Here is a 12,604-nt window from a genome sequence, read left to right on the forward strand (position 1 = left end):
CCTGCACTTTGCTGTACTGTAATTTATTGTATCATAAAAGTCCTTCTTGGCAAAATGAAACATTTAGATTAGATGTTAAAACGTGAGCTCTCCACTCCCTTTTTTCATAACAGGAAACCTGCATAAAATTGGATCAATTATGGAAGGCCTACTTAGAGTAACTAGATAACTCTCTATACAGTAGTTTCTACAAACCACTTGAAGGCTGTAAAAAGATAGATGTGCACTTACAGTTGTCAGTTTCCACTGTTAGAAATGTTACCAGGAAACTTCAGTAAATGGATATGGTGGAAGCTCAGATGAACAAAGCTTTAAGACGATCACACAAACCTCTCACATGAGTGCCAAATATCTGCAGGACAGTGTAGCTGACACAGCAGTGGTAATGATCTGCTTTTAGATTAGTCTGGTTACTGCAGGGGTTTTATTTTGGATGCTTTACAATTGTAATAGACACAAGGGTGAAGTGAAGTAAATCTACTAAACCAAAGGTGTTAATAGTTTATCTATTTTGTCATTTACTCCAATCAGACCTGCCACAGCAGTCACATATCTCAAGAGAGGATCCTCTTGATTGTGTGGAGTTCATTCTGTCTTTGTGTAATGGAGCAACTCAGGAGTTTTTACCTGTTAGAGCTCTGACCTGTCCTGTTTGATTAGTCATTCTGCTGATAACGCCTTTATGGTGCAATACATACAAATCACACAGCAAAAAAACAAACAACATTTGTTCCTGTTTTTGGAATTTGATCTTTTTTTTTCTGGTTTGTGTTTAGTTTGAAAACTCCCTCTCAGACAGCAATAAAAGAAAGCAGCTCCCACTCTGTGCAGGAATCCCGTACAAAGAAGCTTCAGCAGCTCTTCATCAAAGGTTGAGACTTAAAGCTCCAACATGATCTTGCTCCTCTTCTTGTTCAGTCTGGCTCTGGGTGCTCCTTCTGAGACTCCTTCTGATGGAAGTGAAGTGAAGCTACAACTTGGTAACCATCCCATATTCTAAATCTTCCCTCCCCTCCTTTATTTCAGCTTTGTGTGTGTGTGTGTGTGTGTGTGTGTGTGTGTGTGTGTGTGTGTGTGTGGGTTTTTATTATCTTAATTACATTTTAGTCAAACACATAGATTTTTTTCTGCATGTCAGCTGGGTTCTACTATACTGTATAATTATGATAAAGTCCTGCCTGTAAACATAATAAGAGCAGCTTACTTCACTGCATGTTTTAACTTTCACCATGTCAGCTGTGCAGACATGCTTTTCTGATATTCTTCAGAGGTTAGATCAAAGAAAAATGTCAGTCACACTGACAAAAACAGTTATTGTTTGTTTTTCATTTCATTTATTGTTGTTCTGACAGCTGTGTCTTCTTCAGATGACCACAGAGTTCAACTACTGCGTGGAAGCTGTCCCCTGTTCTGGTACAGTTTCAATGGCCGCTGCTACAAATATGTGGCCACACAGATGAGCTGGGCTGATGCAGAGCTCTACTGTGTGTCACAGCGAGCCAACCTGGTTTCTATCCACAGCAGGGAGGAAGAGGAGTTTGTTAAATCATTAATTAAGAACTTTGACCATGCTGAGGGATGGACCTGGATTGGACTCAGTGACATCCATAAAGAAGGCAGATGGATGTGGTCTGATGGTTGCGCTGTGAGTTTCACCTACTGGGATGCAGGACAACCAGACAACGCAGGAACAACTGAACACTGTGGTCACACTAACGTGTTTGAAGCAAAGAAGTGGAATGATAACACATGTTCTGTCAATTTAGCTTCTGTTTGTGCAACGCAGATAACCTGCCCTTAGAAACTCTGGGGTTACAGGGCCCATGAAAAAACATTCAAGCACGTATCTGGTGTCACAGACATGCGCTTGCATGTTTCATCAGCACACATTTAATACTTTAGAGATGGGATGAATGCAGAAAATGCACCTCCTCACTGATCTTCCCAGAATTGATTTTAACAATAGATTTTCCATATTTGTAGAAACATGACAAATGTTTTGTTAGCTGTAGCTCAGGTCACCTACTAACTGGAAGGTTGGTGGTTCAATCCTAGTCTGCTCCAGTCTACATGTCAAATATTCTTGGGCAAGATACTAACCCCATGTTGCTCTCTGATGTATCCATCAGACTGTGAATGCGGTGTGAATGTTAGTTAGTAACAACTTAGGAAAAAGTGCTTGTGTGATTGGGTGAATAAACAAGTTGTGTAAAGTGTTCTGTAAGAACCAGTCCATTTACATGAACAGTCAATCACTTCAACTCCGAGATGAATAAATAAAATCTTTTAAACACCCTTTAAAGATTGTGTTATAAAAAAAAAGTTTTTTTCCTCAAAACCTTACTGACCTCCATAAAGAAGGCAGCTGGATGTGGTCTGATGGTTGTGCAGTAGATTTTGTCTACTGGGATGCAGGACAACCAAATAACTGATGCAAAGAAGTGGAATGACTGCCCATGTTCTGCCATTTTACCTTCTGTTTGTGCAGTATGGATAAACTGCACTCAGAAACTACAATTTACATTTTCCCTGCACTGTTGATGCTGTCTGTCTTTAGTGTGTTTTTGCAAAAGTCACAAAATTCCACGGACGTCGATTTTCATAAATGTGGAAACAACCACTGGCAGCTGCACTCAAAGGGAATATTTACTCATCGTTTCAATGTCAAAATTTACGAAAGCAAAGACGAAAGCAAAGATAAATGGTTAAAAACTGCTCTAAAGTAAAAAGGAATGAAAAGCTATAAATGAAAATTCATGATCAGTGCCTCCATTGTGTATCTCTGGGGTTACGAGACATCAGTTACCACATTTCATCTGTAGTAGTTGACAAACACTAAGTATTACAAAAGGAAACAAATGGAAAAATCTAGTTAGGATCTGTTGTTTGGCTTTATCCCAAAACACACACAGAGAAGTATATCACTGAGGAGGTGAGGAGAGAGGTACAGCAGTGAGTGTCTACAGCCACAGCCTGTAAAGCTAACATCCAAAGAAGAGGTTTGACTGTTCTTCAGGAAACATACAAAGAGGACCACTTACCTACGGTATGCAAACTTATGGTATGTGTACAGCAACTGGTCTACTTTTGCAACCTAAATGGGCTTTTAGCCACTGTTAGCCACTGTAGCTGCCAGTAGTGATAAAGACTCCAAAATTAAAAGCAAAACTAGAGAAAATCAGTAAGATAAGATAAGATAAGATAAGATAAGATAAGATAAGATAACCTTTATTAGTCCCACACGTGGGAAATTTGTTTTGTCACAGCAGGAAGTGGACAGTGCAAAAGCCATGACGCAAAAACCAGAACACAACAAGAACAAATACAGTACACAGCTGTACAGAATAGAATAAAATAATATACTATATACAGTAGAATAAAACAGAACAAAAATATACAATAAGACAAAAATAGAATACGAATGCTATATACAACTGAGTAAAAATACAACGATGCCAGAAAAGATCATTGCACCTAGTGTTATTGCACATGTGTGGATGTGTGTGTTTGTTCAGTTAAAGTCTTTATTGTGGAGTCTGACAGCAGTGGGGAGGAAAGACCTGCGAAATCTCTCCGTCCCACACCGTGGGTGCCGCAGTCTCCCACTGAAGGAGCTGCTCAGTGCTGTCACAGTCTGCTGCATGGGGTGGGAGACGTTGTCCAACAGGGATGACAGCTTAGCCGCCATTCTCCTGTCACTCACCACCTCCACTGGGTCCAGAGGGCATCCTAGAACAGAGCTGGCCCTTCGGATCACCCTGTTCAGTCTCTTCCTGTCCCCAGCAGAGACAGGGTGATCCGAAGGGCCAGCTCTGTTCTAGGATGCCCTCTGGGACAAGGGAAGGGACAAGAAGAGAGCAACGGTTTGTAAAATCACTCCTCGATGATCTTTTTCCAGTTGTCAATTTCATTTGCGCCAAAGTCATGTGAAATGGATTCACAAGATTCATGCTTCCTAAATTGACAGATTAGCAGATAATCTTTAGGAACTGATGATTGTGACATTGAAATTACTTATACATGTGATTCTTCACTGCTAGCATAAATTTTATTTTGTTTAATTTGTTTATTTTGAGAAGTGTAGAAGTGGGTTCTCTGAAAGGAAGGAAGGAATCTTCTTGCATGGAGAGGAGGAGGGGGGTTTATTCAGTCTTTGTTTACTGGAGCAGCTCAGCAGTTTCTCCTTTTCTCTTCCCACATAGCAAGCAGGTATGGCCCGGATCTGGTATCAAGCCGGCACTGCTGACTGACTTCTGGCATGACAAGACATATGTCATCCAGATATGGGCCAGGCCTGGCATAGATGGCACCGTCTATGTCATGGTATGCCACATCTGGCTCGATTGTGGTTTAGTTTATGTGGCCCAGGGTCATAGAAAACAGGTCTGGCCCAGATCTGGCATCAAGCTGGCACTTCTGACTGACTGGTGTCATGGCAGGGTGTATGTCAACCAGATATGGGCCAGGTCTGGCAATGATGCACTATTTATGTTCCTATTTTTCTATTTTAGTTAGAAGATCCAAATGCCATGTTGCAATACTATACTTCTATGGTAGCCAATGTTTCAAATTCAGGTTTGACAGGTTTGTGAGTTTACACTTTATCCCAAAATCTAGTGAGGGTTTACTTACCTTTGCCAGTGGGTGGCTGTAGCTCAGGTGGTAGAGCAGCTCACCTATTGATCGGAAGGTTAATGATTCGATCCCTGGCTTCTCCAGTCTCCATGTCGAGAGTGTGAGTGTTAATGTGTATGTAGTTAGGAAGCACTCAGTTAAGAGAAAGTGTCTGATTGGGTGAATGCGGCCTGGTCCAAACCAGGTTTGCCATTGGTAAGCCACACATGGGCCAGCAAAGTACCACCAGTGTGTCTGCAACTGGCCCATGTGTGGGCCACCAAAGGGCCGTCATTCTTTGCGGTATGTGGGCCATGTGTAAGCACATTGTGTGGGCCAGATCTGGGCCATACCAATTTTGCTATGTAGGTTATTGTTCTACCTCTGACCTGTAAGTGTGATTAATCATTATGCTGATAATGCCTTTTATAATACAACAGATGTCCAACTATGGCCTTTTCAAGGTTATGTTAAATATTCCCAGTGACTTTCTCTCATTTAACTAATTAACTTCTGTAGTTATAATTATTATTATTTTATATACGTGCATCTATGGATTCTTTCTTATCTTTTCTTTTTTTTTTCTTAAGAGCATTAGAGCAATAGATTTACACCCAATATCGGAGACTCTGGAGGTGGAAAGAGAGTCTTTAACCATAACCAGGAGTTAAAGTGGGCTGGAAGGATCCTGAACTGTATTCTGGTTCCTTCGATTAATGAGCAGTTAAATCTGATAGGCAGATGAATGTGTGTTACTGGGAATCAGTTAAATTATCATGTACTGCAGTCTGGTGTTGAGTTCACTAATAGAGCAACAAGAAAATAAAGACATCTGACGGCTCGCTTATCTGTGCTGCTGAACTATGTTCTTCTGAAATGCCTTGAAAAACAAACTGAAGAAACAAATGAAATTTTTTGTTATTCAGAGGTTGCATGAAAATACTACAACAGGCAGTTTTGTTCAGGCTAAACTAGTTTATACTAATGAACTGTGCTGGGCTGACCTGTCCTGTTTGATCAACCCGTTCTCACTCCCAAAGCGTAACATTTTACACTAGGCAACAAATCGTCACCATATTACGTTTTCGCCTACCCACCACGTTCCTAAATGACGACCTCGGAAAAAACAGGAAATATGAGAACCGTCTGGTATGAATCTACACATGTTCGCTCTTTTTCTTCAAATCGCTTAGAAACACGCTATTTAACATCATTAAAGTCCTGGTTAAGGTCAGGAATAAGGTTATGGTCAGGGCTAGGGATAAGGTTAGGTTTAGGGCTGGAATACAGGGCTGGAACGTCTACTCCCGCGGGAGTGTCATTGCACTGGATTCCAGCCATAACCCGCCGCGTACCATAAGAACGCCGAAGGTCTCCTTTCGCGTTCCTCAGGACGCAAAAGGAGATGTGACAAAACGCGGGACGTGACAAAACGTCGACATGTTACGCCTCGGGAGTGAGAACGCTCTGGTTTGATTACTCATTGTGCTGATAACACCTTTATGGTACAATAAATATAAATTATACATCAAAAAACAAACAATATTTCTTCATGTCTTTGGAATTTGATTTTTTTTCTGGCTTATGTTTAGTTTTGTGTACAGTTGAGCGTTTTGGTCAATCTGGCCAGTGATGTCACACCAGCAGTGAAAACACCCTCTCAGGCAGCTATAAAAGAAAGCAGCTCCAACTCTCTGCAGGAATCTGAACATCCTGTAGGAAGAAGCTTCAGCAGCTCCTCATCATCTTTGAGACTTAAAGCTCCAACATGATCTTGCTCCTCTTCTTCTTTGGGTGACTCTGGGTGCTGAGTCCTCTTTAATGTTGAGAATTTGTTCTGTCTTTGTTTATTATCATTCTGTTACTACAAGCTTTCCTGTTTGTTTAATCATTATGCTGAAAAGGCCTTTGATCACATCATAAATGCAGAATTACAGCAAAAACAGTCACATTCCTCTGAGTCTGCCAGGAGGACGTGGCTGTTTAGCAATTATTAATTTTCTTAGAATCTGATGGTCTTTACTGCCCGGTGTTAGTGATGTTTACAGTGGAGAGTTTTGTTCCATTTGGCCAATGATATCACATTGATCAGTGAAAACACCCTCTCAGGCAGCTATAAAAGAAAGCAGCTTTAACTCTCTGCAGGAATCCTGTACAAAGAAGCTTCAGCAGCTCCTCATCACACTTTGAGACTTAAAGCTCCAACATGATCTTGCTCCTCTTCTTGTTCAGTCTGGCTCTGGGTGCTCCTTCTGAGTCTCCTTCTGATGGCAATGAAGTGACGCTACAATGTGGTAACTGTCCTGTACTCTGGCTAATCTTTTCTTTATTTACTTTGACCTTTATTTATGTTTTTTTTGTAATTTTAGCACCTTTTAGTTAAACACTCCAAGAATATGTTTTTTTATGTTTCTGATGTTTTTTGTTTCAGCAGATACTGTGATACAAAAATGATTATTGCAGGATTATAATATGGATTTTTTTTCTTCCCATACCAGATGGTTTCTCCTAAATCATAGAGTTATGATAAAGACCTGCTAATAAACACAAGAGCCACTTTGCTCTCTGTGTATTTCAACTTTCATCTTTGACTTTGTCACTATAAATAATCTCCATCTGTCAACACTTCAGGTTAAGTGGATGGAAATCATATTTTCCTTTTGATGCTTAACTGTGTTAGCTTCTACCTTTCAGGAGTTCAGGAGTTTTTACCTGTTAGAGCTCTGACCTGTCCTGTTTGATTAGTCATTGTGCTGACGACGCCTTTATGATACAATAAATATAAATTATACATCAAAAAACAAACAACATTTCTTCAAGTGTTTGGAATTTGATTTTTTATTTCTGGCTTTAGTTTGATTTTAGTCAAACACTAAAATTTTCATCTGTGTCTGTTTCAGCAGTCAGCGATTCAAAATTCTTGGTGTTTCATTGTAACATATATTTTTTCTCCATGTCAGATGGGTCCTACTATACTGTAGAGTTATGATAAAGACCTGCTTGTAAACATAAAAAAGCAACTTACTTATCTCCACGTTTTAACTTTCACTGTCAACTATGCAGATGTGCTTTTCTCATATTCTTTAGTGGGTACATCAAAAAAAAAAATTCAGCTATACTGACAAAAACAGTTATTGTTTGTTTTTCATTAAGTTCTGACAGCTGTGTCTTCTTCAGATGACCACAGAGTTAAACTACTGCGTGGAAGCTGTCCCCTGTTCTGGTACAGCTTCAATGGCCGCTGCTACAAATATGTGGCCACACACATGAGCTGGGCTGATGCAGAGCTCTACTGTGTGTCACAGCGAGCCAACCTGGTGTCTATCTACAGCCAGGAGGAAGAAGAGTTTGTTAAATCATTAATTAAGAACTTTGACCATGCTCAGCGATACACCTGGATTGGACTGAGTGACCTCCATAAAGAAGGCAGATGGATGTGGTCTGATGGTTGTGCAGTGAGTTTCACCCACTGGAATGCTGGTGAGCCAAACAACGGACTTGGAGGAAAAACTGAACACTGTGTTCACAGTATCGGTGACTTAAATAAGTGGAATGATCACCAGTGTTCTCTCAATTTACCTTCTGTTTGTGCAACACGGATAAACTGCCCTTAGAAACTGAACTGTACATGTAAACCTTCACTGTTTATGCTATCTGTCTTTATGCGTTTTTGCAAAAGTCACAAAATTTCTAGAAACTTGATTTTCATGAATCTGGAATCAACAATTGGCATCTGGCAAGGGGATATTTACTCATCGCAAAGACTTTTGTTGGTACATAAGTTATTAACACTGCTCTAAATTAAAAGGAATGAAAAGTTATAATGAAAATTCATAATCAGTAAATCCACTGTGTGTCTCTGGGGTTGCGAGGCATGTGACAAAACATGTAAGCACATGCCCTGCGACAGCAGTTACCAGGGCTGGACTGCACAAAAAATCGGCCCAGGCATTTTGACTAGAGACCGGCCCACCAGGTATTATAGGAAAAACCATAAATCCTTTGAATGAAAACAAACGCTGTTGTCACAGTGATGTACACTGTCTTGTTGGTATATATGTATCTTAAACTTAAACCTACACCATCCTCCTATTCTGGTATTCTAAACAGTACCCGAAAGTAGACTGCTTGGTCGAGTTAACCTCCTGAACTATCTACACATGGTGAAAACCTGAAATTAAGACAGAGAAGACTAGAGGTGAGACATGATCATTACTGATTACTGATGACAGATTTAGATATATTTTCATAAACCATTCATTTGCCACATCAATAAACAGCATGGCAGGGCAAAATATTTTTTCTAACATGGCAACCTTTAAAAAGTGAAAGGAGATAGAAAGACAGGTGAGAAAGAATAAAACTAATTGACTTTTTGATGGCATTTTACACCCAGTACTGGTACAGTATCTAGAAAATGTGGGAAAATACTGGCATCATATACAGTACTTAGCTACTTCTGAAGAAATTATGATGGGACCCTAAAAAAAATTACTATGTACAATAATGGATTTCTATACATTTTACATCAGATGAAAACGTTTGTTGTAAGATTCAGATAATTATTTGTTAAAAGCGAGACATTTTAAATGAGAATAAGAAAGAAAAGTATTTCCTTGTGCCCCCCTCTCCCTGTTAATGCCCTACCTGGCCCCCTTGGCAAAACTTTGCTAGACCCGCCCCTGCACAGTTACCAGCTGTCAGCTACATAAAAAAAGGATCCTGGTGTTATTTGTGTCTCAGAAACAGTTCCTAACTTCCCTTCAACTCAATCATGTCACCTAAAAGGTAAACCTGTTTCTCCATCACCTGTTCAGCTCTGATGATCCAGTAAGGACATCTCCTGGTTTCATCTTCATGTTTCCCTCTCACCAGATATCCAGACATCATGACCAGCAGCTTTTACAGCTGTGGCTCCAGCAAACATCAGCTGATACTAGGAATTAATATTAAATAAATTCTAACAACAGCTGATCAAGCTTAAACGTGCTGCTGTTGTTTAGCGCGACATCCGCCGGTTTCCCCGTTCTGGCGCAAAGTGGGCGATAAACAAACAAGAGAGAAAAGCCGATCAGCTGATCATTGATCAGTTTCATGATTGAAGCAGAAACAGGAGAGGGAGGGGGGAGAATGAATGAAGAAGAGGCAGCTGTGCAGCAAAGACACAGAATAACTCCAGTTTTGTGTCTTTTTCATTGTAGCTGAAGTACAGGACAAACTGGGTTCCTTTTCACCTCAATACCAAACGCGCAATATTTTCTCTGAATACGAGACGATTCCGTTTTTTACGGGATGGTTGGCAACTCTACTAACTAACCTTATGAACAAAATAAGATAAAACAAGTTCAACATCAGTAACATCAAAGCACCCGCCCAGCTGTATAGAAACTCTGTCATGCTAGCTAGTACGCAGTGCGAGTTATTGTAACTGACTGTAAAAGGTCAGCATAACGAAAATAAACTCCACCCTCATCTGGGACTCTCCTCAGCTCTTTCCGGGACAGTGGCGCAGCTGCCCCTCTGTTGGTCTTCCTTGGTCTCTTGTGTTCTGGGGGCCTCTGGATGTCTGGAGTTTTGATCTCCTCCACACCTGCTTCACGCCCTGGAGGACGGGGCTGTGGCCCCCCCACACCCTCTAGCAGATTATTACATGAAGGAACCTTTTAAAAAAACAAAAAACAAGCGCGTCCATGCTCACAGGTGTACACACGGGTGATCACACCCACAAACTACACCCTTTTTGGCTCCTACCTCAAAGCACACTGTGTTCTGTTGATCTTATGTGCTGCACAATAATGTTTAACATTTAGTATTTACTGTCATATTCCCATATATCATTGTGATGTTGTTTATTCTATTACTCTTGTTCTCTTCTGCTTGCTTTCTTTTTTCTTTCTCAGCAGGTGATCCAGGTGATTGATATATGCATTTTTTTTCTCTGCCCGTTCTGTTGGTTTTTGTCTTTTGCCCTTCTCCCCCGTCCCTCTTCTCAGCTGTTTCTCTTTCCCTCTTTCTTTCTCCCCTTCTTTCCCCCAGTCAAGTCTGTCCCGTATTCAGTAAGTGAAAATAAAATAAACAATAAAAGGTGAATCAAATGGACCATTACGGCAAGGCTGGGATGGTCAGTTTGGTAAAGTAAATCCGTTGGGCATCTTTCTTTGCCTTTAGACAACAATTCTGATGGCAAAAGAGCCAAACGGGACAGGCCAAAAAAAAAAGAAAAAAAAGAAAATAAACTCCACCTAAACTTGGTTTATATCTGACCCAGATAGACTGCAGGTCATAACTTCTTACCTGAAGTTCAGTTCACCGTCTCAGGTCTCTGCTCCTTCTGCCTTTCCATCATCCACCTGCCAGCGTGTTGCATCTGCTGGCCTCCACCACTTGCTAATGTTACTGAATCTGTGGAAGCTCCACAATAGCCACCACCAAACAATTGAGTTATTTTTACACATCTCCCAGCATCTGGCCAATCCACCACCTTTCAGTGTTTATACCGTTACGGGAAAAAAAACAAAAAAACCCCAAAAAAAACAAAACCCATCAGCCCATAAAAACGAAAAATCACCATCGGCCCACGGGGCAAATGCCCGGTATGCCCGATGGCCAGTCCAGCTATGGCAGTTACCCCAGTTTTGTCAGAATCCTGGGTCTCTCGACCCAGCATTTTGAGTTCCTTGTGTCTTTTGTATTATGTTTGATGTTTAAGGTTCTCTTTGTATCTTAGTTTATTCCATAGTGTCCAGTGTTCTTAGGTTTCCTGTTTTCTCTGTTTAGTTTCCTGTGTATTTAATAGGTTTCCCTCTGCGTAGATGACCTCCCCGTCTCCCTCTGTGTGTCTAAGTGGATATAGTGATGTGAGTATTGTGCTTTGTTCCCACTCCATGAGTTCTGTGTTTCCTCATCCCGTCATGTGCTCCCCCATGTTCTCTTTCTCCCTCCAGGCTGTCTCTGTGTACTTCCTGTTTTACTTTGAAGGTTTGTGTCTCATGTAAGTGTATTCTGCTTTGCTTCCTTGTCTCGTCATGTCTGATTTGTCTCAGCTGTGCTCTCCTCCCGTGTCTCATTCCCCTCGTTATTCCCCAGTGTATTTAAGCCCTGTGTTTCTCTGTGTCAGTGTTGCATCCTCCTTCATGCTGTGTCTTCCCTTGTGTCCCTCTCTGTGTTTAGGTTTGTATCTTTTCCTTGAGTCACCAAATAAAGCTGTATTTCCCATGTGTTGTGTGTCTTCCATTTTGGGTCCAATCTCCTGCCTGCCCCACAGCGATCCTTTACAAGTTTAAATGGTAAATGGTAAATGGCCTGCATTTGTATAGCGCTTTTCTAGTCCATAGGACCCCAAAGCGCTTTACACTACATTCAGTCATTCACCCATTCACACACACATTCACACACTGGCGATAGCAAGCTACATTGTAGCCACAGCTGCCCTGGGGCGCACTGACAGAGGCGAGGCTCCCGGACACAGGCGCCACCGGGCCCTCTGACCACCACCAGTAGGCAAACACGGGATTAGTATCTTGCCCAAGGACATTTGGCATGCAGCCAGGATGCAGCCTGGGATCAAACCACCGACCTTCTGATTAGTGGCTGACCTGCTCTGCCACCTGAGCTACAGCCACCCCACAGTTTAATCAGTATGCAAATGGGTAAAATCCACTTGTATCTTTGTCATTACCAGAAATAACTCAATCTTATCAAGATTTATTGTTTGGCTTCATTCTAAAAAGAAAACAACACAGAAGCATATCACTGAAGAGGCCAAGAGAGAGGTGCAACAATGAGTGTCTACAGCCATCTGTAAAGTTAACACCTAAAAAAATTAGCTTTGAATGTTCTTTAGGAAATCTGGAGAACCTTTCCAGAAGACTGAAGTCATACCAAACATTGACTTTAAATCTTCCCTCCCTTCTGCTTTAACAGCAGCAGATTAAATGTGCACATCTAACCTTACTGCACAAGGAGATTAGTTCTTTTTATTTTTATTTTA

At 41.1% G+C, this 12,604-nt stretch overlaps 2 protein-coding genes across 4 annotated transcripts; both read left to right on the forward strand.

The window, feature by feature from the left end:
* Positions 1-781: 781 nt before the first annotated feature.
* LOC146549435 (galactose-specific lectin nattectin-like) lies at positions 782-1,842 on the forward strand. 2 transcript variants are annotated; one of them, XM_085262926.1, is made up of 2 exons: positions 782-980; positions 1,353-1,842. In XM_085262926.1, the coding sequence occupies exons 1-2, from the start codon at positions 893-895 to the stop codon at positions 1,799-1,801; spliced, it is 537 nt and encodes a 178-aa protein (XP_085119052.1). In that variant the 5' UTR covers positions 782-892; the 3' UTR covers positions 1,802-1,842. The 2 variants fall into 2 exon arrangements, with proteins under 2 accessions (XP_085119052.1, XP_085119053.1); XM_085262927.1 differs by having other exon boundaries at positions 783-980; positions 1,368-1,842.
* A 1,077-nt stretch (positions 1,843-2,919) lies between these two features.
* LOC146549436 (lactose-binding lectin l-2-like) lies at positions 2,920-9,100 on the forward strand. 2 transcript variants are annotated; one of them, XM_085263298.1, is made up of 3 exons: positions 2,920-3,046; positions 6,744-6,908; positions 7,792-9,100. In XM_085263298.1, exons 2-3 carry the CDS (start codon positions 6,821-6,823, stop codon positions 8,226-8,228), a joined length of 525 nt encoding a protein of 174 aa, XP_085119424.1. In that variant the 5' UTR covers positions 2,920-3,046; positions 6,744-6,820; the 3' UTR covers positions 8,229-9,100. The 2 variants fall into 2 exon arrangements, with proteins under 2 accessions (XP_085119424.1, XP_085119423.1); XM_085263297.1 differs by having other exon boundaries at positions 6,760-6,908.
* Positions 9,101-12,604: the final 3,504 nt, after the last annotated feature.

The sequence above is a fragment of the Mchenga conophoros genome, linkage group LG22 (assembly GCF_057382185.1).
Source record: "Mchenga conophoros isolate Kocher_MC1m ecotype Shallow Benthic linkage group LG22, M_conophoros_male_GT1.1, whole genome shotgun sequence".
In the NCBI taxonomy this organism is placed as follows: domain Eukaryota; kingdom Metazoa; phylum Chordata; class Actinopteri; order Cichliformes; family Cichlidae; genus Mchenga; species Mchenga conophoros.

Bases quoted from the DNA above. Each gene is read 5' to 3' on its own strand.
- LOC146549435 (XM_085262926.1), top strand. From the start codon at position 893: ATGATCTTGCTCCTCTTCTTGTTCAGTCTGGCTCTGGGTGCTCCTTCT. The intron at 981-1,352 runs GTAACCATCCCA...TTGTTCTGACAG, and splicing joins TGAAGTGAAGCTACAACTTG to CTGTGTCTTCTTCAGATGAC.
- LOC146549436 (XM_085263298.1), top strand. From the start codon at position 6,821: ATGATCTTGCTCCTCTTCTTGTTCAGTCTGGCTCTGGGTGCTCCTTCT. The intron at 6,909-7,791 runs GTAACTGTCCTG...TGTCTTCTTCAG, and splicing joins TGAAGTGACGCTACAATGTG to ATGACCACAGAGTTAAACTA.